This window comes from Mirounga leonina, unplaced genomic scaffold (genome assembly GCF_011800145.1).
Source record: "Mirounga leonina isolate KUSES-001 unplaced genomic scaffold, KU_Mleo_1.0 Mir_126, whole genome shotgun sequence".
Classification (NCBI taxonomy): domain Eukaryota; kingdom Metazoa; phylum Chordata; class Mammalia; order Carnivora; family Phocidae; genus Mirounga; species Mirounga leonina.
The window spans coordinates 17156086-17180168 of NW_023270314.1; the positions used below are offsets into that span (position 1 = coordinate 17156086).

At 34.0% G+C, this 24083-nt stretch overlaps 1 protein-coding gene across 2 annotated transcripts in view; it reads right to left on the bottom strand.

Annotated features, from left to right (window-relative positions):
- Positions 1-4004: 4004 nt before the first annotated feature.
- MON2 (MON2 homolog, regulator of endosome-to-Golgi trafficking) overlaps positions 4005-24083 on the bottom strand; it is a 102338-nt gene continuing 82259 nt past the window's right edge. For both annotated transcript variants that reach the window (XM_035002246.1, XM_035002245.1), the window contains 5 exons: positions 18307-18367; positions 16992-17115; positions 13843-14050; positions 11076-11158; positions 4005-5240 (listed from right to left, as the gene is read on the bottom strand). In XM_035002246.1, the coding sequence (XP_034858137.1) occupies positions 5077-5240; positions 11076-11158; positions 13843-14050; positions 16992-17115; positions 18307-18367 (640 nt within the window). In that variant the 3' untranslated portion in view covers positions 4005-5076. The remainder of the gene's footprint in view (positions 5241-11075; positions 11159-13842; positions 14051-16991; positions 17116-18306; positions 18368-24083) is intronic.

The window sequence follows — 24083 nt, forward strand, 5'->3', positions numbered from 1 at the left end:
AAAAAAGGAGAAAAACATACAGTCAAAGTTCTTAAGATAGAGTAATAAATTTATCAAAAACTTGAACAGTTAACCTAACAATGTCATTAGAAAATCATATCTAAATCCAAACTATGTGTTTTCTCCAAAGAATTAGTAATTCATTAATTATCATCTCTGTTTTAGAGATTAAATAATAGAGGCTTTGAAAAGTTCACATGCCTAAAGTTATGATTTACTGGGGTTTTTTTGTTGTTGTTATTGTTTTTTATTTTTAAGTAAATTCTATGCCCAACATGGGGCTCAAACTCAGATCAAGAGTTGCATGCTCTACTGACTGAGCCAGCCAGGTACCCCTTACACATGCCTAAGGTTAAAGAAGAGGGAGAGCCTGGGCTCCTCACTGCCTCACAACAAGTCAAGATTCCTAAGTGTTTATATTCTCAAGAGGACTCACTGTGAGCGCCTTTAAAGAGGACCAACACTGGGCCACCTGGGTGGCTCAGCTGGTTAGGCAGCTGACTATTGATTCCAGCTCAGGCTGTGGTCTCAAGGTTGTGGGATCAAGCCCTATATGTCAGGCTCCCCGCTCAGTGAGGAATCTACTTGAGATTCTCTCTCTCCCTCTCTGTCTGCCCCCACTCACACATGCTCTCTCTCTCTCTAAATGGATAAATAAAAATCTTTAAAGAGAGCCAACAGTGCTAATGTCAAAATTAAGTGCTAGATTTATAAGAGATTGGTATTTACCTAACTGAAATAGTTTTTAAACAAATCAAGATAACAAAGACATTATACCCTTCTTTCCCAATCTATAAAAACTTTTCAAACTGAAAGCACTACTCTACTTGCCAGATACAAAAAATTTAATTCAAGTGATACTGATATTAAAAACTATTTCCCATAATACAAAAGTCCCCATAATCCATACCCCATGTGCTATGAACGCCTGTTATCATCAATAGTAATTTAAAAAACAACCAAAAAAACAAAATCCACTCTAATATACACCCAAGCAACACTAAGCACAAAAAAATGTGGTAATTTATACAAGATCAGCATATCTGCCATAATGCCAAACCTAATCTGTAGAAATAAAAAAACATTAATTCACAATATTCTTGGCCTGGACATTAATTCTGTGGCTTCTAAATCTCCAATATTAAATTATATAGCAATCACAGGTAGGCAGTTTCCTGAAAGTATTCTGCTGGACTGCACAGACTCCACCTATAGTAGTCTCTTGAGGATTTGGCTGCCCATCTGAATTATTCTACATTTGGGAAGACTATATTATATTGGATCATTATATAATAACTAAACTGTTCTTCAGTAACACGAGTGTAATAATGACAACCTAATTAATACTTTTGAGTGGTTTTCTACACTATGCTGTTTCACCCTTTCTTTTTTTTTTTTAAGTAATCTCTACATGCAAACTCACAATCCCAAGAGTCAGAGTCGAATGCTCTACTGATTGAGCCAGCCAGGTAGCCCACACCCTCAGTTTTGTTTTTTTTTTTTTAAGATTTTATTTATTTATTTGACAGAGAGAGACACAGTGAGAGAGGGAACACAAGCAGGGGGAGTGGGAGAGGGAGAAGAAAGCTTCCTGCGGAGCAGGGAGCCTAATGCGGGGCTCGATCCCAGGACCCTGGGATCATGACCTGAGCCAAAGACAGATGCTTAACTACTGAGCCACCCAGGCGCTCCCTCCGCCCACCCCCCACCACACCCTCAGTTTCTTAACTGACCTTTTGGCTTGCTTTATGGTTACCTGGGACTAGTGGTACCAAATTGTGACAATGAGCAAAATACGGTTACAGTGAGAAAAGACAACCTAGTTGTTATTGGCTTTTTATAGAGTTAATGTAAAATGAGTGTTATTCTTCAGAATAAAATATATGTGTAAATTGTTCATCTCTTCTTTCTGGTGCTAAATATAACTTAAGGAATAAAGCAAGAGTTGAATTAATACTTATATAGGGGGAAAACAGGCAATAAACAACATAGCTGGGGCACCTGCGTAGCTCAGTCTGATAAGCATCTCTTGATTTCCACTCGGGTTATGATCTCAGGGTCCTGAAAAGGAGCATGCCCAGCGCAGAGCCTGCTTAAGATTCTCTCCCTCTGCCCCTTCTCACCCCTCCTCACCCCTCCTCACATGCTCTCTCTAAAAAACTGAAAATAAATAAAATAAATAAAAACGCTTTAAAAAAACCACACAGCTGTTAATATCATAAAATTAAAAATGAAAGCAAGTAAAAAGTGGTTTTCTCTAAGCCAGATTTTTATGCATTTTCTTTTTCTTCTGGCCCCTACAGGCTCCTAATAAATAAATGCTACTCACAAATGTATACAGTAAAATTAACAAAACTTTAACACTAGTTATAAAGAAATACTAAATGAGACACTAAAAAATCACCTATTTTTTTTTCCTTTTTGGCAGTGGTAGCATTATAGGAAAATAAAAAGTCAGCTATTCAAGTTGAAAATTAGTTTGTTTCTTTTATAATGGAAAAAGGTCAGGAAAGGATTATAATCCAACATTGGAATAAACCTGTTGTCTGGTAATCTTATGTAAGATAGGCACTGTCAATGACAAAAAATGATCACGTGAGGCTTAAAACTCATTGTATTTATAATATGCATTCCAGAGAACATTATTACTAATGGTTCAAGGACTAGTCACAGTCTCAGTTGTGCTGTAAAGTGATCTTAGCCTTGGGAACTCCCTTTTCTATAATCTCTTAGCATCTAGTAATCTTTCACAGCTCAGTGCTCCTAGTCACTAGAGAACCCACTTCATACTAACAAAACAAGGGCACTGTGTTAACCTCCCCAGGGATCAGGATATTTTAGAAAATGCAGCCTAAGAGGAATGTTTGACTCAAGGGAATGAATTGCTGGTAGTGACTCCTGGGGGTGGCAGGAAATATTCTGGGAGAAAAAACCTGTAAAATTATATCACCAAGGGGGCAGTCCACTTTGCTTGTCACTAAGACTGGCACTGATTACCATATTATATGGTATTAACACATTTATGCTTTGATCTGTAGGGAATAGTCCTGATATTGAAAGCTAATATGATATTAGCTAAAGCTATTCAATTTATATAAATGTATGCTATATACCTTTGATTCATGTTTAACTTTCACTGAAGAATAATTTTTATGATTGCAATTGATCTATTATTTCTCAAGAATAAACATTTTCACTTCATGTAAATTCATGGCAATATTTTTAACATGTTACTTAAATGGCATACTACCCTTGTTATTCTATTTCATTAGTCTATCAGTGATATTCAGATTTTTCTAATCCTCAATTTAACATATCCAAATATAGGAAATAAACTAAATACACAGCTTGATTTTTTTTTTTTTTTTACAACTTTAAGGAAAATGCTGAAGATAGAATCTAGGAAATGCCATATTTTACCCTAATTTTAGGTGAAATTATAAAACAGAAATTCATTAATTCAGATAAATAAAAATAATATCCCCTCCAAAAAAGACCTTACCATGTTTACAGATAATAGTGCAAATTAAATACTTACAAAATTACAATAGCCTCAAAATTGTATCTCATCTATTACTCAATTCTAATATCTTCTAGTTTTATAATTATTTGAGTGGCTGAAATGTATAAATTCTATTAACATCAAAGGCCTTCCAGCACACTAACATAATACTGAAACCATTATGATTTCTTAATCATTGTTTTAAACATCTTTGCATCTTCACGTTTACGAAAATTTAAGAAAAATATGATAATATAATAATCCATTAAATAAAAAATACAGTAAGCTAAATTAGTTTTTTAAGAAACAAGTTAATGTACTCAAGAGCATTTTTCTTCTTCACTAAGAGAGGAAAGTGAAACAAAATTAGCAATTTACTCCATGACAGAAAGTTTACTGTACTTCTAAATTTTTCACTATCTCCAAAAATACACTTCTCATTGTTTTAGAATACACACACATTTTATATTTATGGGTTAGCATAGTTATTTTTCTTCTTGAGAAGACATTACAAAATGAAACACTAAAATGAACAAAACTTCACAGGCAAAATTTGGAAATCTGGAATCATCTTGCCTGGGTCATAATTCAAAGACAGTGATAAATGCTTAGTCAGTGGGGGGAAAAAAATCAGTAGAAATATAATATGAAAAGTCTTTAAAATTCAGACACCAAATATAAAAACAGACAGATTTATGTGAAAGCTGGGAAAGATATTTAAAGAAATGAGGTATGATGGATTCAGAGCGCTACAATATATCCCAATGTATTTAGTTAATAACTTATACTTCAAAGTTGCAAAATCAGCAAATCATAAACTATTTGCTGCTGTGTTCACATGACCTTTCTGGTCAGATGTTTAATAGTCACTGGTAAATACATTTAAAATAAGCACTGAGATAACTGCATGATCATATGGTGAGCATACCTGCTGCTTAAGAAGGCAAATTATAAGTAAAAATGTAAGCAAACAATTTTGTATTAATAATAAATACAGCTTCAAGCATTTAACATTATCAATATTTTAAAAATTTAAACAATAAATGCAACTATTTTATACAGAACTGTACCATTTATTATACACACAAGTTTATCAGTTCCCTTTGTTTACAAAGGCTGGTTATAGATAATATGGAATGTTACAGTACCATCTTGCATAAAATTTTAGTACAATTTTATACTTGAAAAAGGGTGCAAAAACACCAGCCTAATAAATCTGACTGAATGAAATATCTTTTCTTTCTTTTTAAAAAGTACATCGTTAACACATACACCACAAACTGTACATAAGCTCACTTTTAAATCACCAGTTGAAGATAAAGTAGCAGGTATGATGTAGTATTAACTCTCCATCAGCTTAACTTACTAAAGGCTTCCACTGCTACTCATTCAGGAGCCTTTGTTGACATGTAAGCTTGTAAAATGAATTATTGAACTCAGGTAAGTGTAATTTAAAGGAGGCCAACACCAGCTGCCAAGAATTGTTTGTAGTAAGAAATGTCCTTCTCATAGAAGACTCACTGAGGATCAAACATTCTTGAGATAGCTTTCTTCTTTAAAATTATTGTAGCTGGTCAAGATTCTCCATTTTGAACTTTGGATGCTGGTGGTTGCATGAAATCCTTAAAAGGAACTAGTGCCTCTTTAAGTGCAGAGCAGACTTCTGCAGATGAGCAGGTGATGCATTCTACTAAAGTTGGGTATAAAGCAATCACTTGTGCCCAGGTATTTCCATCAACTGTAATTAAAAAGTATAAAATCTCAAAAATGTGTGGGTTTAAATAGCAGAGATTATGCAATTAACATAAACAATCCTCTAAATACAAGGCAAAGAAAAATATCCCCAAATATGGAGATTCCACAAGCCTGTACCCTTTTTTTATTTTTAAATCTTTGGAAGATTTCCCACAATATTTAATAAGATATAAGGGAAAAACATATGGTCAGTGTGCAGAGCCATCAATACCAAGAAATTCGATAAAGTCCATTTTAAATGATAATTTAAATTTGTGAAGGCCTTGGAAGCTGACAAAGTAACCTAGAATTCAAACTTTTGTCATTTTCAGTATAAGTGCCAGACAATGTAGTATATATTTCAAGAACAATTAGAAAACTCAATTTCTTATGCAGTTGTATGCTAAAAATATAAATATTTAAATGATTTTCCCAGTAACATCCTTGATATTCATTTTAGTTTCAAGTGACCACACAGATCCATTCTTCTCTTATACTGCTTCCTAATTTGTAACGTATATCACTACATTTAAACTTCAGTGGGGAGTGACATGTCTGTGTTCCTCACCACTATCACCGACAACTAGTATAGTTGAATGCTATTTGGTGAATGGGCAAAAGGGTTATATCCCAATTAGTTTATAATTTCCTTATATTCTGAGATCACGTATTACATTTCTATTTTCCTAGAAGTACTGTGCATATTGCTGAGAGTACAATATGGAATAAAACCAGCTGACAAATTTTTGTTAGACTGTATATGTATATGACACTTTGCGGAGTAAAATTCAGATCTAGGAGGCAGTACAGTAAAAACGAAAGGATACTGTATTATACCTAAGTAACTTTAATTCTATTTTTCACTCCAATTTCTCTTTATCTCAACTTCTGTTGGAGAATAAAGGAATAAGTTTCTCAAACTAGTGTTCTTCAAGATACTTCTTATAAAAAAAATAATATTCAGGTAAATTTGGCACATGTTATATATATTATCTTCCTTTTTGGGGAGTCATAATTCACACGAATTTATTAAAAACCTGGAGTAAAAGAAGAGGTTTAACTTTATCTAATTCAAGGCTTCCAAAATTAATTTGGTTATAGAACTTTTTTAAATTCAGTATCTACTGACCTCACTCATCATCATTAATATTCACTGCTTAGTACTAATCTTGGGAAATGTTGACCTGTTCATGTAATCCCTACTTCACCCAAACAGGGGCTTCCTCAGCGTGGGAGTGGGGCTGATGGGTAATGGTGAGGGAGGGAATGTAAGGCCAGAGCTGTTTTTAATCTGTATATATTAGGAATCCGTATCAGATTTCATTTGTAAAAAGAACTGTGCTGCTTGACAGAAAACAGTTTAAAAACCACCAGTCTAAGAAGTTCTAAACCGTCTGCTCCAGCTGTTGTCTGTGAAACTTTCCACTAACCATTTGACAAAAGACTGCACAGAGAGCATTCTAGAAAAATGGCAGAGTAGGAAGTACTAGGAATTTGTCTACCCACCTAGACAACAATTGCATTGGCAGAATCTGCAACTATTTTGGAACTCTGGAGTCTACTGAAGGCCTGCAACTTCCTGAGGTAGATTTGGACAGTATATCGTGATTGATTTGGGTCAGTTTCAGGTCTTAGCACAGTAGCAGCTACCCATCCCTCACTCCTAGCCATGTGGTTGGGAGACGTGCACGTGTTCCTGGAGCGGCTAGCACACAGCTTACAGAAGGCCATGGTGGGCAAAAAGGACCCATCCTTCAAATTCCAGGGATCTGTGCTCTGATAGATGCTTCTGATCACAGAGGTGCAGATAGAGAGGCTTCAACAACAACAACAAAACAAATCCCTCAATTAAAAAATCTGCAAAGCGTTTGAATACACATTTCTCCAAAGGAGATATACAAATGGCCAATTATGCACATGAAAAGATGCTCAACATCGCTAATCATGAGGGAAATGCAAATCAAAACAACAATATGACCCGCCTATTCATTAAAATGGCCACTATCAACAAAAACAAAAAGGAAAAACAAAAAACCCCAAGTATTCATGAAGATGTGGAGAAATTAGAATCTTACTCACTCATGGTGGGAATGTAAAATGATACAGCCACAGTAGAAAATAATATAGTGGTTCCTCAAAAAATAAAAAAAATAGAGGGGCGCCTGGGTGGCTCAGATGGTTAAGCACCTGCCTTCAGCTCAGGTCATGATCTTCAGGTCCTGGGATCGAGCCCCATGTTGGGCTCCCAGTTCAGCAGGCAGTATGCTTCCCCCATCTCCCTCTGCCTCTCCCCGTTTTTGCTCTCTCTGTCTCTGTCTCTCTCTCAAATGAATAAATAAAATCTTTAAAAATAAAAAAAAATTAATTTAAAAATTAAAAAAATAAAAAATAAAATTACCATATGATTCAGCAATTCTACTTCTGGGTATATTCTCAAAAGAATTGAAAGCAGGGTCTTGAAGAGATTTCTGTACACACATGTTCATTGCGGCATTATTCACAATAGCTAAAATGTGGAATCCACCCAAGTGTCTACCAGTGGATGAATGGATAAGGAAAACATGAGATACACACACACACACACACACACAGGAATATTACTCAGTCTTAAAAAGGAAATTCTCCAACATGCTATGATATGAATGAACCATGATGGCATTATACTAAGTGAAAAAAGCCAGCCACAAAAGACAAATACTATATGCTTCAACTTATATGAGATACTCAGAGTAGTCAAAATCATAATGATAGAAAGTAGAATGGTGGTTGCCAGGAGCTGGGAGAAGTGGGGAATAGGAGTTATCGTTTAATAAGTGTAGAGTTCCAGTTACAAGATGAGAAGAGTTACGGAGATGGATGGTGCTGATGGCAGTACACTATTATGAATGTATTGAATACCACTGAACTGTACACTTAAAAATGGCTGATTATAAATGTTTATGTGTATTTTACTATCAAAAAAAGAGGGGTTACACAGATTGAAACCTACCTAGATTGCCCCAGATGGAGTCAACTGACAAAATTAATTCTTGGTTTATTACAGGAAAATACAAAAATACACTGTTTAAGATCACATCTTAAACTCAGGGGAAGTTACTCAAATTTCTTAAATTAAAATATTGTTTTAAAAACCCACTATATATCTTGGTGGGCACCTTGGACTACCTATCAAAAAGGAATGAAAAAGCCGTATGCAATTATATGGAAGAATCTCTCTATTACATGAAGTGGAGAAAAACAGAGATTTCAGAACAGTAGATATAATGCGGGTCTATTAAGTATATTCATTTATGTTTAAAATTGGGGGCATACTGGAGTATACATAATAAACTTATGGAACGATCTACAAACTAATAAAAATGGTTGCCTATGGTGAGTGAAGAACTAGACAGATCTAAAATAGGGTAAAGATGATCTTTAAACTTTTCCCTGTATGTCTTTTTATGTTTTTGAATATTTGAACCATGTATATGGTTACTACCTATCAAATTTTGAAGTAAAGATCAAATAAAACAATAAAAACAAAATTCCCCCAAATTAAAAATAAGTCCAACAAATGTCTTCTCTCCCTCTAAAAAGCCCTAAAACAAATGACAAATGTCCTAAACAAATGTTGGGTATACATTGGTTCCAAACCTTATACCTATCCTCCTGAATTAATTTTGGACTGGCTATGAGCAATCCAACATATTTCCACTGGAAAGGCCTGGCTTTTTCTAAGTTACCTCCTTTTTTTCCTGTTTCTTAATGAAGATTATCATAGGTTTTTAATATGTTACAATATCATCATCATCATTTATGGTTACATTTAATTCAAATTTTCACTTCATATGTTCAGAGCCAGAATTCAAACTCTCTTAGACAATTTTTAACAATAAGTTAAATCATCTATCATTACCGCACTTCCCTATTCATGGCCCACTGGCTTTGTAAAAAAAAAAAAAGAAAGAAGAAGAAAAGAAAAGGAAAGGAAAGAAAGGGTAAAAAAAGGTTACTGACAAATTCTGCTTAAATTCTTGACAGCTGTCTTAATCTCCTACAAAATGCAAGCACTATGCATCCAAATACACTGGTTATATTTAATACATCTATAGCAATAACATGGGAATTGGAGAATTTCCTGTTTAAGTTTTAAATATATTTTTAAGAATCCAATTCTATCCTATGATCTAATAAAGATTTTACTGGTCACTAGGAAGTTAATGCATGGTTTCCCTCTCTGAAAGATCAACCAGAACATTTTTTAAGAGAACTCAAATTTGGGGGCGCCTGGGTGGCTCAGTCGTTAAGCGTCTGCCTTCGGCTCGGGTCATGATCCCGGAGCCCTGGGATCAAGCCCCACATCGGGCTCCCTGCTCAGCGGGAGGCCTGCTTCTCCCTCTTCCACTCCCCCTGCTTTTGTTCCCTCTCTCGCTGTCTCTCTGTCAAATAAATAAATAAAATCTAAAAAAAAAAAAAAAAGAGAACTCAAATTTGAACTTGATGGGATGAAGTCAGAATATTGCTCCCACAATTTTCTTACAAATTCTACCCCCTCCTTTGGATTGAATAAATATAAATCTATTGCTCCTTAAGGTTTTTAGTATAATACTCACCCTTTCTAGGCCAAAGGTAAATTTTGAAAACAGAAAAATATGTATTTACTTTTATTATATAATAACTGCCAGGAACAAATATCCTAGGGCTCATTTATAAGGCATTTATTAGGAACCTCCTTCTTGGGTATTAAAAGTAATGCTGCTTAAAGTGCCAGTCGGCTAAGGTGCTTGGGCCAGAATATAAATCAACACACTCCTTCTTTAACAAAGGCTTGTTGTATAAAAAATGTCAACTGAACCACTGTGTTCAGTGACACAATTAACTCATATTCTGGTGCCAGCTCTTTAGCCTGTCCTCGAACAAACCACTTTGCATTGCAATGCAGAGGATTCAAAATAGAGCAAAACATGGCCCCAAAAGCCTCTCAAGAAGTTTACAAGTTAAAGGAACTGAGCCATGTATGTGTGTAACTGTAATACATATGGAGTGCTTTAAGACAAAGGTATATATAAAACAGCTATGAGTTCAATAAAAAGAGAAATCACTCACCATTCAGGATTAAAAACAAGGCTTAAAAGTGGAGTGCTATTTGAACTAGGTAGATGCAGGCAGGAGAATGAAATAAGCAAAAGGTTGGGAATACTTGGGTAGACTGAGAATTTTAGTTTGGTGGGAAAATAGGAAAAATGATGTCTAGTGGAAATAAACCATAAATCTAATGTGGTCTGACAACAGTACTCTTTGCATTTGGTAGGTAATGGTAAATGAAAATTTTTTGTTCCACAAAGATGGGAAAATGAATGATCAAAGCTGCACTTTTGGAAAAATCATTTCTGGCAATAACAAAATATGGACAGAAGAGGAATGAGTTACAGAAAGGGGAAACAAATGAGGTAAAGCTATAAAATGATTCAAAGTTGTACAGTTTATACTTACACTGTAATTCAGTACACATGTAGGATGGAAGCCTACACCTACCCAAAATCTCAGTAATGTTCTACATTAAAAATATATGAACTATGAATTATCCATGCAACATCCTGAATTCAGACCAACTTAAAAAAAAAAAAAAAACCAAACTGTTATTTAACATAAAGAAGCTAAACATTACAAATTAATTTTACTTAATTGACATCCTAATGGACTTGATTCTTTGCTGTCATAAGGACTGGAAAAAAGAAAGTCTAATAGCTATTATGTTCCTAAAATTTAGTTAACTTAATAATAATAATAGAGAAGTACATCAGAAATAGAACATAAATGCTATGAGTTTAGAATAACTGAGTTTCTAAGCACTTACCATTCTCAGGCTGAGTTTTCTTAAGTGAATCAATGAGAGTACTGACCGCTTTTAAAACAAATATGATTTCTGTTACTTGTTGCCTAAAAAAGAGATGGGAAATTATTTCCATCAGGATTTTAAGATATGCCATGTGTGTTTTTTACTAGGTTTATACAAGTAGATGTACTTTGGAAAAATACTGGACACAATACAATGCAAAGTTAATGTTAGTTTTAAATTCTTAAAAAGAAAAATTATTTTATTAATATGTACTTCAGTGTACAAATAAGATTTAGAGTTATTCTTATCATAAGTTATCAATTTCAAACGGGGGCATCTATTCAGGCAAATCCAAATTTATTTGTAAGATATTTAACATAATTATTTAAATTTAAGACATTTTATACATGCTTTTAAAGCTTCTCTACAAAAGTGGGGTTTTTTTTCCTTTTTAACTAGTTAGTGCTAAAAAGGATTTACCAAAATTTAAATGGAAATAAAGACGACTACTACCTCCTGGCATATATTTTATCATGCTGTTAGAAGGACATTTAAAATTACAATAGTACAGGGATGCCTGGATGGCACAGTTGGTTAAGCGTCCAACACTTGGTTTCGGCCTCATTGTGATCTCAGGGTTATGATTTCAGGGTCATGAAGTCATGATCCAACACTTGGTTTTAGCCTCACTGTGATCTCAGGGTTATGATTTCAGGGTCATGAGGTCATGATCTCAGGGTCATAAGGTCAAGCTCATGTTGGCCTTTGAGCTCAGCGCAGAGTCTGCTTGACTCTCTCTCTCTCCCTCTCTCCCCCCACCCTTGTACTCTCTCTCTCTCTCAAATAAATAATCTTTTAAAAAAAATTTACAATAGTGCTGGGGTGGGGAAAAAAATTACAATAGAACTTATTTAACTTTCTAATACAACAAAAGAAATATGCTCAAAATTAATCCTAAGGCAGTACTATTTGGAGATGTTAGCAATGAAGAATGAACTTGGGAGTAAAGGATCAACAAGAGTAGCTTGATTCCCTTCTTTCTCCCTACCTAGTCTCCTCAGTCCTGATACGAATCTGTGTTTTTATTCTACAAAAAAAGATTTTTCTTTTTTTTCTTTTTTTTTTAAGATTTTATTTCTTTATTTGACAGAGAGACAGACAGCGAGAGCAGGAACACAAGCAGGGGGAGTGGGAGAGGGAGAAGCAGGCTTCCTGCAGAGCTGGGAGCCCGATGCGGGGCTTGATCCCAGGACCCTGGGATCATGACCTGAGCCGAAGGCAGACGCTTAACCAACTGAGCCACCCAGGTGCCCCCAAAAAAGATTTTTCTAATATTATGACAGAGTATATTTCAAGTCTCCCTTTTTAAGCATAGAAGATAATGTTATTGTGTTGCGATGTAGTTTAGAAAATAATGTAATGATACTGAGTCAAACACAGGATGATACGATATAACACTTTATAGGACAACTATAAATAAGACTCAATTTAAAAGCAATAAACACTAAAAACATAAACAAGGAAAAATTGCTTTCTGAAATCAAATAATGTTATAATCTAATAAATAAAAATATCCAAAGCAAAACAACTTTATTACTGCTTTTCCGAGTATACTTCAGAGATAATTTTGATAAATCAATTTTCAATTATGCCCATAACCAAATTACCAACACCTGTCTTTGGAACTTTCGCATATAAATCTGAATAGGAAGAGGTATAATTTATGTTTTAGAAATTCAAAATACAGTTGGACCCCAAAAGTAGAAATATAAATGACTAATAGCATTGATAATTAAAAAAAATAACAACAGCAAACTACTATGTAACTATTTTTCATTCATCAAATTTTAAAAGATAAAATAAATCATAATGCAAATTGGTAGAAATCTCTGGTAGGGAATTTGTAATACATATCAAAAGCTTTTAAAATGTCTTTATATTCTGACAAGTCAATTCTCACTCCAAAATTTTATTATGTAAATAAGAATGTACACAAAGATTTAGGGCTGGTGATTTACCTCTCCAATACTACCTTATATGAGATGGAACCCATAATGATTTTCGTAACTCTTTCCTGACTTTGACAACTTTGTCTTCCAACATTATTTTGTTTCATTTGTTTTGCCTTAAACTCTAATTCCCACATTAAAAAATAGATTGGTGACATAACCCTAATTTATGATTGCATTTTTTGATGAATTCTGATTTCTACCCCAACTTTGATTAGTCTTAGCTTAGCAGAAAGGCCTAGAGTCCATTCTACGACACAGCTTGACTAAATGGTAAGCAAGTTAGTTCAGGAACAAGGGCTTAATTAAGCAAATCAGATGACAAGAAGATCTAAGACATGGCTAGCTGACTTATAGAGAAATCTAAAAATAACTGTAAAACAACCTAGGAAGTTCCTAGAGTATGATTCATCTATTATTGTCTCTCTAGAGAGATTCATACTCATGTGCTCATATGGATCCACAAGTCCTTATCCAGAAATCCTTAAGACGATATATTTTAGAATTCAAAATTTTCTTTTAAATCCAAAAAGGAAATTTGGTACATATATATTATTTACCCTCCATAAGGAGTCTGAAAGAGCACCCCATAATAAAATACACTAATACATCTGCAGCAAAACTTATGAATATTTACACTGTATAAAATGAATAAAATTATAAACAGCTTCAGGTTACGTTCAAATCACTTATAAAAACAACTTGATGCTTAGAGCTTTTTTATTATTAGTAACTATGATAACATATTTCCTTTATCTATAAAATAAAATTTATACCTTGGAAGAGGGCATTTACCACTTAATCTTTCATCCTCTATATAACGATGAAGCACATCTTGAGATCTCTTTAAAAGCACTGAGAGTGCCATTCGTGAGATGTAGCCTTCTTGAGGTGTTGTGACTTTGTTACTGAAGGAAAACTGGAGCAGTGTTTCAAAACACATTTTAGAAAATTCCTCTCTCAAACGAATATCAATCTCTGCTTCTGTAAAATTAAAAATTTTTAATGGTTAACGAAAGGTTAAATTAATAACCTTAATGATAACGACTCTTAGCCAACTAGAAATGGAAGGAAATTCAACTGATGAAAGGCATCTATGAAAAACTTATAGCTAACAGCATATATATAGCAATTTTCCCCCTTGCAAGATCAAAAACAAGGCAAGACTGTCCACTGTCATCACTTCTACATAATATTTCTCTTATCTTTGTCTTTTTATACCCTTTGACAGCATATAAAATACTTCTCAATAGTTTTCCACAAGGTCGTACTTGGTGATACTCTTTCTTCCTTCTTCCTCCCTCCCTTTCTTCCTTCTTCTTGGCAACATCTTTCCCAGAGCCAGATCTCTGCTCTAGTGTGGACTAGCTGCTCTCCAGACCTGCTGTCCAGCTATATCCTCGAACTAGTCTTTGCCACATCCTCAGAATTGTTTTTATTCTCTCTTGTTTTCTACCCCACTTCCTAGATCCATGCCTTCTGTTTCTTTGGTTTACTCCTTTGTTTTCATGGAGCACATTCTGAAGTACCTGAGAAAGACTGACTAGGAAGTAAAATTTTTCAGAACTTGCACTTCCGAAAATGTCATTACTTTTCTGTGGTACTCAAAGAGTAGTACCTAGCAGCATCAGCATCACCAGAGAACTCGTTAGAAATACAAATTCTCATATCCCACCCTGGACCTACTGAATCAGAAGCTCAGAGAATACAGCCCAGCAGTAGCTTGCCCTTGCAGCTGATTATAATGCATGCTGACACTTGAGAATTACCATCTACGCTTATACTTTGACAACGATGGGCCTACGTATGAAACTCCATGTTAAAAATCCTTTCCAATTATAACTCTGAAACCACTGCATCAATGTCTGTTAGCATCCAATGCTGCTACTGAGAAGTCCAGTATCATCTTGACAAAATTCTTTTGTGTTGGCCTTTTTTCTCTTCTTTCTGAAATCTTGTAAAATCTTCTCTTTAGCCCAAGTACTCTGAAATTTCATGACAACATGAAATCTGTGGATCTTCTTGTGGATCTTTTTTCTTTCACTCTCTGGTTACTGAGTGACCATTTTTAATCTGGAGACTGATTTCTTTGGTTTATGTCTTTGATAATTTCCTTTTAGCTTTGCCCTATATTTTCTCTTTCTGGAAGACCCACTGTCAGATGTTAGACCTCTTCGATTCATTTTCTTACTTTCTTGTCATAGTGCTCACTTTTTTGTCTTTCTCTGCTTTTGGGTTATTTCCTTATATTTTCTTGCAACCCTTCACTGGACTTGTTATTTCAGTGATCACATTTTTAGTTTCTATGAACTCTTTCTTGTAATGATTGCTCCTTAATAGCATTTTCTGTTTCATGGATGTAAAATCTTTTAACTCTTTGAAGATCCTAATTATAATTGTGCTTTTGGGGACAGAATGTTTCTGTGGCCCTGAATTTACCTTTCCTCTGAGTTTCTTTTACTCCCTATTCATTTGTTTTGGTTTTTCTCTTTTGTGTTGGAAGATTTTCTCTGAAAGCTTTGGCTATCAGGTCATACTTAAGAGTGGTGGACCAAAAATGATGACTGGAACCTAAGTCTTTATAGGTTGGTCCAGTTTAGCACGGACCAACTCTATATATACGTTTAAAAAAGCCCTCCAAGTTCAAACTGAGAAGTTTGTGTCCTATAGCAAAGGAGGTCCATGTACCTTCCTTATGTTGGTATATTTAGTACTATAAATGGCAAGAGGTATCATCAGAAACTGCTTGAAAAAGTATACATGGCAATTCAGTAGTTCTTATTTAGCTTAAAATATTTACATCTGATTATAAATATTGTTAATAAATTCCTTTTTATAAAAATGTATCTAGAAATTTTTATATACTCTTAATAATAAAAAGTTGACTGTATTAACATAAGTAGGTTTTAATTTTTTTTTCTGAGATTTTTATTTCGTTATATCTGCACTTTATCAGATCACTTTTATCACTTTATCACTGGGCTGAGAAAAGAACTACTGTAGTTTGTGAAGTAAGCAATATGAGAGACATCTAGTGGCCAAACTGTACACATTTAAATGCTTTTTAAAGTGTTTAGCACAGTTCCACAGAAGTTAGTCATGGCTCTGGTAAATTCTGGGGATTAAGGATATGCATGGCACAAATTTATACTTTTTTAATCATCTCAGAGAAAAATCATGTTATGATACCACAATTATATTTAACAATTGAGCACAGGTTTAGAAAAAGAGAAATAATAGCAAAAAGCAATTTAAGTACTATCTCCCAATAAAGTAGCATGATAAAATGAAAAGGAGCATGGAGTTCTTTTTAAGGATGAATTTGGCTTCCAGCGTTTAGATTATGGATAATTTTTCCAACCTTTCTCAACCCATTTCCCCTCTGCAATATGGTGGAAACTATCCTCATAGAAATACTGTGAGGAAAGAGGTAACATTCTAGCAGAATACCCTGCACATGGTTAAGAATTTACTAAATTTAGTTCCATTAACAAATGTTAAGGCATCTATTTGTTTTAACTGACTAACTGTAATTTATAATTCTGAGTGACTGATACTAATATCTTCATTTCACAGATGATAAAATGGAGACTCAAAGAAGTTAGCCAACTGCTAGGTGGCAGAATATACACTCATTACTTCCCAATAATTCATGACTTCACAAAACTGTTAAGTTGTGTCAGCCAACAGTGACTTAGGCAGATTTCCTAAGTGCTCTGCAATTTAATTCATAACACATAATTCACAGAATATTCACATTTTCCCCTCATAAAACTTAATGTTCTATTACATTCTTAAAATTTACCCTACTATTCTCCAGTTTACATTTTACCACAATCACAGGACTAAACATTTCTACAATCAGCTTCTTCCAAAGTACTTCAATACTTACTAACATTTTTAATAAATCATTAAAATAACATACCTGTAAATGAAGATGACTGAGAATGTATTGAGCCCTTATTAAGCATAGTCATTATCTGACCGACAAATTCCTTAGGAATAAAATTGGCATAAGGTAGTATCTCAGTGCTGATAAGCTGAACTACCTAAAACAAAAGAGGCAAACTCAAATGCATTTTTTTTCTTGAAGAAGACCAATCAAATCACAATTTCTACAGTAAAATCTAAATTTTATTTTAAAAGAAAATTGATTAAAGAATCTTCCTTAATTAACTACATAAATATTTTAATGTTAACATACAGGATGAGTGGATGAGTAGCCTACTTCCTTCATCTGTCTTAGTAATAATAACAATAAATTTATTTTATTTTTTATAGTCAATTACAAAACAGTCAATCCTATAAACTGTTTACTATGCAGCCATTTTAATATATGTTGATCTCACATGAAATGTATCCATGTTAGAATAAAATATCCGAAACAGAATTAAGAATAAAAGTTAAATCACCTTTTTAGAACTGTAAACAAGCCAAAAGAGAAAGTAAAGTTATATTCATTTTTGCTGAATAGCTCATTTCTAACATATAATGTGTTATTTTGCCCTTTGAAGAAAAAGAAGAAAAACACTAATGGACAAAAGGCAATATTTTATATGTACATGATGCATATACTTTTCATGTACACTTCAAAGTAGTTAACTTATTTACTTAAAGGATCTTTTATCCCACTTAAAGGAAAATCATCAAAACACCTTCCCCAACAAAAAACCCATAACCAAAAACGACTTCTTTAAACTCCATTTACAATAAAAAAAATATATTCTTTAAAAAACACTCATTATGTGCCTCCAGAGTTCTGGAGGCTCTATCTACTTCTGGTTAAAAACGGAAATCTAGGGGTGCCTGGCTGCCTCAGTCGGAAGACTGTGTGACACTTGATCTCAGGGTCATGAGTTCAAGCCCCATGTTGGGCACAGAGCGTACTTAAAAAAAATTCTAAACAACTTATAATTTTGAACCACAACACCTGGTTTGCCAAACTATAGAGCAAACTCTCAAATACATGCTCAATAACCAATAGATTTTACTGAATCAACTGCTTTCTTAAATTATTAAATGGACACAACTGAGTATTTAGACTAAAAGCTAACAAAATAAGGAAATCATGTCAGTGCTTTCAAAACTAACCTTTAATCTTTGTGAGAGTTTTACTGCTTTTAGGTTCAATCTTAAACCTATCACTTTACTTCTTCTCTTAGCAATTTTATAGTTTCAACATTTCTACTATTTGGTTTGCACAAATGGTTATGGGAAAATGTTTTAAATAGCTTCCTCACCTCAACATCAATACTTTCATTTCTTTGAAATTCTTGAATAGAGAGATTATCTGGAGGTATGCTAAAAAAATAAACAAAACACTTGATTTTTAAAAGGTAAAATGTTCCCTGAAAATAAACAGTATTCAAATGACAAAAAGTATTTTCTCAACCAGGTTAAACATTACCATTTATTTAAAAGGACAGTTATTTTTAATCAAAGTTATCAGTGTGACTAAACTAATTACAAACATGAACTTCTAGCTACAAAAATGCTTGGTCCAATCCTGAACTAAATAAAATCTGTAAAACTAAACTTTCAGTACTAATGAATGAAAAAACAATAAAAAGTGAGGATATTATTATCATCTGCAGTAACAACAAAAATTACCATTGTGATGATACCTGAATTCACTTATATTGCCAGTGACTTAAGAGTGTCTTGGTCATCTGCTGAACTATTCATTCAGAGACTGCCCATTAATCACTGACCATAATAATCAATTATTATAATAATTTATAATAAACACAATATATTAAAGATCTTTACAATAAAAAAGAGAACATCTAAAAAAAAAAAAGCAGAAAATTGTTCCAGCAAGATCAGTGGAAATCAACATTCTGAGAACCAAGGTGAATTCTAAACCATGTGACTCTTAATAAGAATGAACAGTAAAATGGTATTAAATTTATGAAACAGTGAAATATTAACTACTTATAAACAGCTGAGAATCAGATGTTAATGATTATTACAATAATAATAACAGCTAAAATTACAGAGCCAGCCAATGTACTAAGAGCTTTATTTGTATTACCTCCTATGATTGCACAGTAACCACATGTAGTATTTTTCCTCATGTAATTGACAGAAGAGGAAACTGAGGCTTCAAATGCTAGTAATATGACCAAGAATGTACTGTAAGCAAATGACAAGGTCAGAATTTGACCCTAAACTTCTCCGATATTTGAGCTTAAATCCTTCTCTTTCATGTTGTAAATGTAAAAATAGTGTCATATTTAGGATTAGAGTTATAGTGTACACTTTTATATCTAGGGCTATTTTTGCTTTATTTGGTATTATTTGGTCAAATACACATACACACACGCGCGCGCGCACACTCCAGTATAGGTACCAGATCTTTTTTGTTTGACTTAGATATTTCCATCCAACAAATATTTACTGAGTACCAAATACTCTGTATCAGGCACTATACAAGATCCAGCTGTGAATAAGATGGACCCAGTCCCTGTTGCATGAAACTTGCATTCTGCTGTGCAAGTCCTAGACTAACTCTATAATCTGGTAGTAATAAACTACAGGAAAAAAATTTAAAGACGTACCCAAATTTGCACCAATGGTGAGAATTTCATAACCACTACTACTAAAGTAGCTTCACAGATCCTATCTGTATCTGTATGTTTAATTCTAATTTATAATCAAGTAATGTAAGTGTTCATTGATACAAAAAAATTATGATGGTGGACGTAACTAAGGATGGGCTGACTACCAATTTAAAAAAAGCATTATTAGGAACAGACACTAATAATATTAATGTTAATGGAATCATATATCAGAAACACTTAAATGGATTTTTTAAATATTTTATAATGAGGAAAGAACGTAGCACACAAAGTCAGAAACTGAAAAGTTCATTACTCCTAATCCCAGTGATCAATAAAATTGGGAAATTATTCGATCATGCATAGGTTAAGTATTCTGATCTCAAAACTCAAACTAATTGTTATTTAACTTAGAGTTAGTATCCTTACTAAACACTTCGAGCATATCAAAAAACACTGATGATTAACACAGATTACCTATAAATTATAAGTAGAGACTGTCAATATTGCAGGTAGAAATGGGCCATATAAGATCCTTAAATTCTCTAAGATTGAGGTTTGTAAGTTAGTGATTTTTTTTAAAGATTTTATTTATTTATTTGAGAGAGAGATTGAGATAGAGAGAGCATGAGAGGGGGGAGGGTCAGAGGGAGAAGCAGACTCCCCGCTGAGCAGGGAGCCCGATATGGGACTTGATCCCGGGACTCCAGGATCATGACCTGAGCCGAAGGCAGTCACTTAACCAACTGAGCCACCCAGGCGCCCCAGTTAGTGATTTTTTAAAAAATTATTTTTACGGGGGCGCCTGGGTGGCTCAGTCGGTTAAGCGTCTGCCTTCGGCTCGGGTCATGGTCCCAGGGTCCTGGGATCGAGCCCCGCATCGGGCTCCCTGCTCAGCAGGAAGCCTGCTTCTCCCTCTCCCACTCCCTCTGCTTGTGTTCCCTCTCTCGCTGTGTCTCTCTCTGTCAAATAAATAAATAAAATCTTTAAAAAAAAAAAATTATTTTTACGAATCTTTATTTGAAATAAAAGAGCCTTCAAACTGATAAAGTGTTATTTGTATTTTTTGTCAGTTCTCTCTGCATGGTACATTAAAAAAATGTACTGAGATACAATTTCATATACCATAAAATTCACCTTTTTAAAGTGTATAATTCAGTGCTTTTTAGTATATTCACAAAGTTGTGCCACTTCTAATTCTAGAGTATTTTCATCACTCCTGAATGACATTCTGTACTTTTTGCAGTCACTCCTCATTGTCTCCTCCTCCCACCTGTGGCCATTAATCTACTTTCTGTCTCTACGCATTTGCCTATTCTGGATATACTATATAAATGAGATCATACGATATATGGCCTTTCGTGTCTGGTTTCTTTCACTTAGCATAACATCTTCAAGATTCATCTATATTGTAGCATGCATGCATCAGTATTTTATCCCTTTTTATGGCTGAATATTCCATTCTATGGATATACCACATTTAATTTATCCACTCAACAGCTGATAAACATTTGGATTGTTTTCATTTTTAGCTATTATGAAAAATACTGCTATGCACATTACTGAATAAGTTTTTGTGTGAATATGTTTCACCTGATTTCTTTTAGGTACTACTTAGTGATTTTAAACTTAAAGTCCGCTGACCATTAACTGTATGAATTCTCACACTAGCCCAAGTGTATTCTACAGGATAAAAACCATGTTTCAGTACTCTAAGGATGATTGAATGAATTCCTAATAAACCTCAAGTGTCTACCAGATCACAGTGCTTATGTTGTTCATCTTTAATCATGTTTTTTCTTTTTCTCATTTAAAGTATTTACTTATCATAGTCCTCAATAATGTCCAAAGCCTTTGTTTACTTCTAGCTAATTTTGGTTTTATTTGTATTTCTTTGTTATTATACTGCCTTGCCAAAGCAGCTTACAGACCAAAAAAAAAGCTAAGAAATATCAGAGAAAGTCATGGTTATTCACAAAGTCTTAGAGTATATATTAAGTTAAAGGATTTATAAATGTTCCAACATAAAATATACCCAAATATTTAAAAACCTAAGTCTTGTTACTCCAAGCGACATTCTGAAACACCACCTTACTGTTCAAATACTAGTGATGGACTTCAGTTATAGAACAAGTATATATGTGACATAAAATAAAAATTTGTGATTTCCAAAATAATCAAGTATTTGGAAAACAAAAAACAAAGCCTTCTCATGAAACTAAAAATATGCATCGTTTTTAAGTTCTCTTCATGAGCACTGCATTTTTAACGTCAACTAACTAACGAAAGCTTTCAATTTGAGGCTTAAAATATTTTTGGACTGGCTTTATCCATCTTAGCTGTTTTCACATTGATGAAAAATTTAAGTCAAGATATATAAACTAGTAGACCTTCACAACTAATCAATTCATTTCACCTTATAATTAAGAGAAAACGATGCCTACTGAAGGGAAACAACCAGTTCAAGGTCAACAGAAAGGAGGTGGCAGAGTCCAAAGTAGGTCATGGGTCTCCTGACCCTCAATATAGGATAGCAGAAGGCTTAAATCTGTAACTATAATAATCACAACTTAGAATGCTAATTCTGTGTTACTGACAGCAGAATTTAGTACCTTTATTATTTTCTACCCATTATAAGCAATCCCAAATTTAGAAGTAAATTTCTACTCCCAGTTATTTAGAGCTTGGGTCTTTAAAATTCTGGTTTAAAATATGGCTGTTTCATGGGAAAGGATATGGACAATATCACTTTCTCTTAAGGAAAATAAATAACAATAATGAGGATAATAAAAGTGGTAGTAAGCATTTTAAAAGCACTCATGTGCCAGGTACTACTCTAAGCAGTCATTTATTTTAAGTGACTTAATACTTGGGTGCCTGGGTAGCCAAGTCAGTTAAGCATCCAATTCTTGATTTCGGCTCAGGTCATGATCTCAGGGTTGTGAGATGGAGCCCCTCGTTGGGCTTCACACTGGGCGTGGAGCCTGCTTAAGATTCTCTCTCCCTCTCTCCCTCTGCCCTTCCAAACGTACTCTCTCTCAAAAAATAAAAATAAGTGACATAATAGTCCAGCAGTCACTTTAAGTGACTTAATCCTCATAATAACCCTATGAGTTAGGTAGCATTATCATTCCTACTTAACAGATGAAAATATCTCAGTTACAAAGTAACTGTTGGGATTTGAATCCAGGTGGCCCAGCTCCTGAGTCAGTGCACTATAATGGCTGCTTCTTAAGCAATATGATTTTTCAACATACCAAATACACTCAAACCTTTAATGTAAATGGGGCCATAGTCGGGCAAAAGACTGCAAAGAGATTATAGTACAGCTGCATTAATACAAAATGACATAAGATGTACAGTATCTATTATTAAGACTTTGATTTCATTTTCTACCTCCTGCAAACACAGAAAAATTATTTCATTAAACTGAATTTAATAAAATAATATTCAACAAGAAACTTGAGAATAAGTAAGATGGTGGAAAGACTCAGCCACAGTAAAAGAAATTCTTTTTTTTTAAGATTTTATTTATTTATTTGAGAGCGAGTGAGAGCGAGAGAGAGACAGAGCACACAAGCAGGTAAAGGGCAGAGGGAGAAGGAGACTCCCCGCCGAGCAGGGAGCCCGATGAGGGGCTCGATACTGGGACTCCAGGATCATGACCTAAGCCCAAAGCAGACGCTTTAACTGACTGAGCCACCCAGGTGCCCCAGGAAAAGAAATTCTTAAAGAAGTTTTACTCATTGCCAAAAAAACCTAATCTAAAAGCTTGTATTAATAAAGCAACATGCATATACAGATAACTGGGAAAGAAAGAGAAAAGTGTAAATTTCTAAACCTATTTGATTCATACAAATTAACATAGTGATTTCAGGCAACGGAGTACACAGAGGAACTCATATTTTCAGGGTTAAATATAAAAACAATTTGTTTGAATATGCTCTGTGAGTCCCTATAATTTTTCTGCAAATACAAAGAGTACACTTGCATTGGTATCTGTAAGATTTCTAGAGATGAGAAATACAAAAGGAACTAAAACAAAATCTGACCATTTGTGGAAACAGAAATTAGGATGTCATTACTTTCAATTTTGAAATACCAGATATGCTTTCACACAGCAAAATTTAAGTTAACCCACAGAAGATTCCTCCTTCAAAAAATGTAATGTGTGTTCCAATTATCCTACTCTCACTCAGTGAGGGGTCAAAAGAAGATCCATAAACATAAGCCCTCAGGTGGATATCACATAGTGAAAATTCCACTCTTCTTTGCCAAACCTAACATCTTAAAGAGCTAATCATTATCACCACTAATCTTATTTATTCCAGTAAAATACTGATTTTCAGAAATTATTTTCTTCTTGCAATGTCAAATGTGCAGCAGATTTAAAAAACAGATCTTCTTAGCTTCATTGAGTTAAAACCTTAATTATGAGGGGCCTGGGTGGCTCAGTT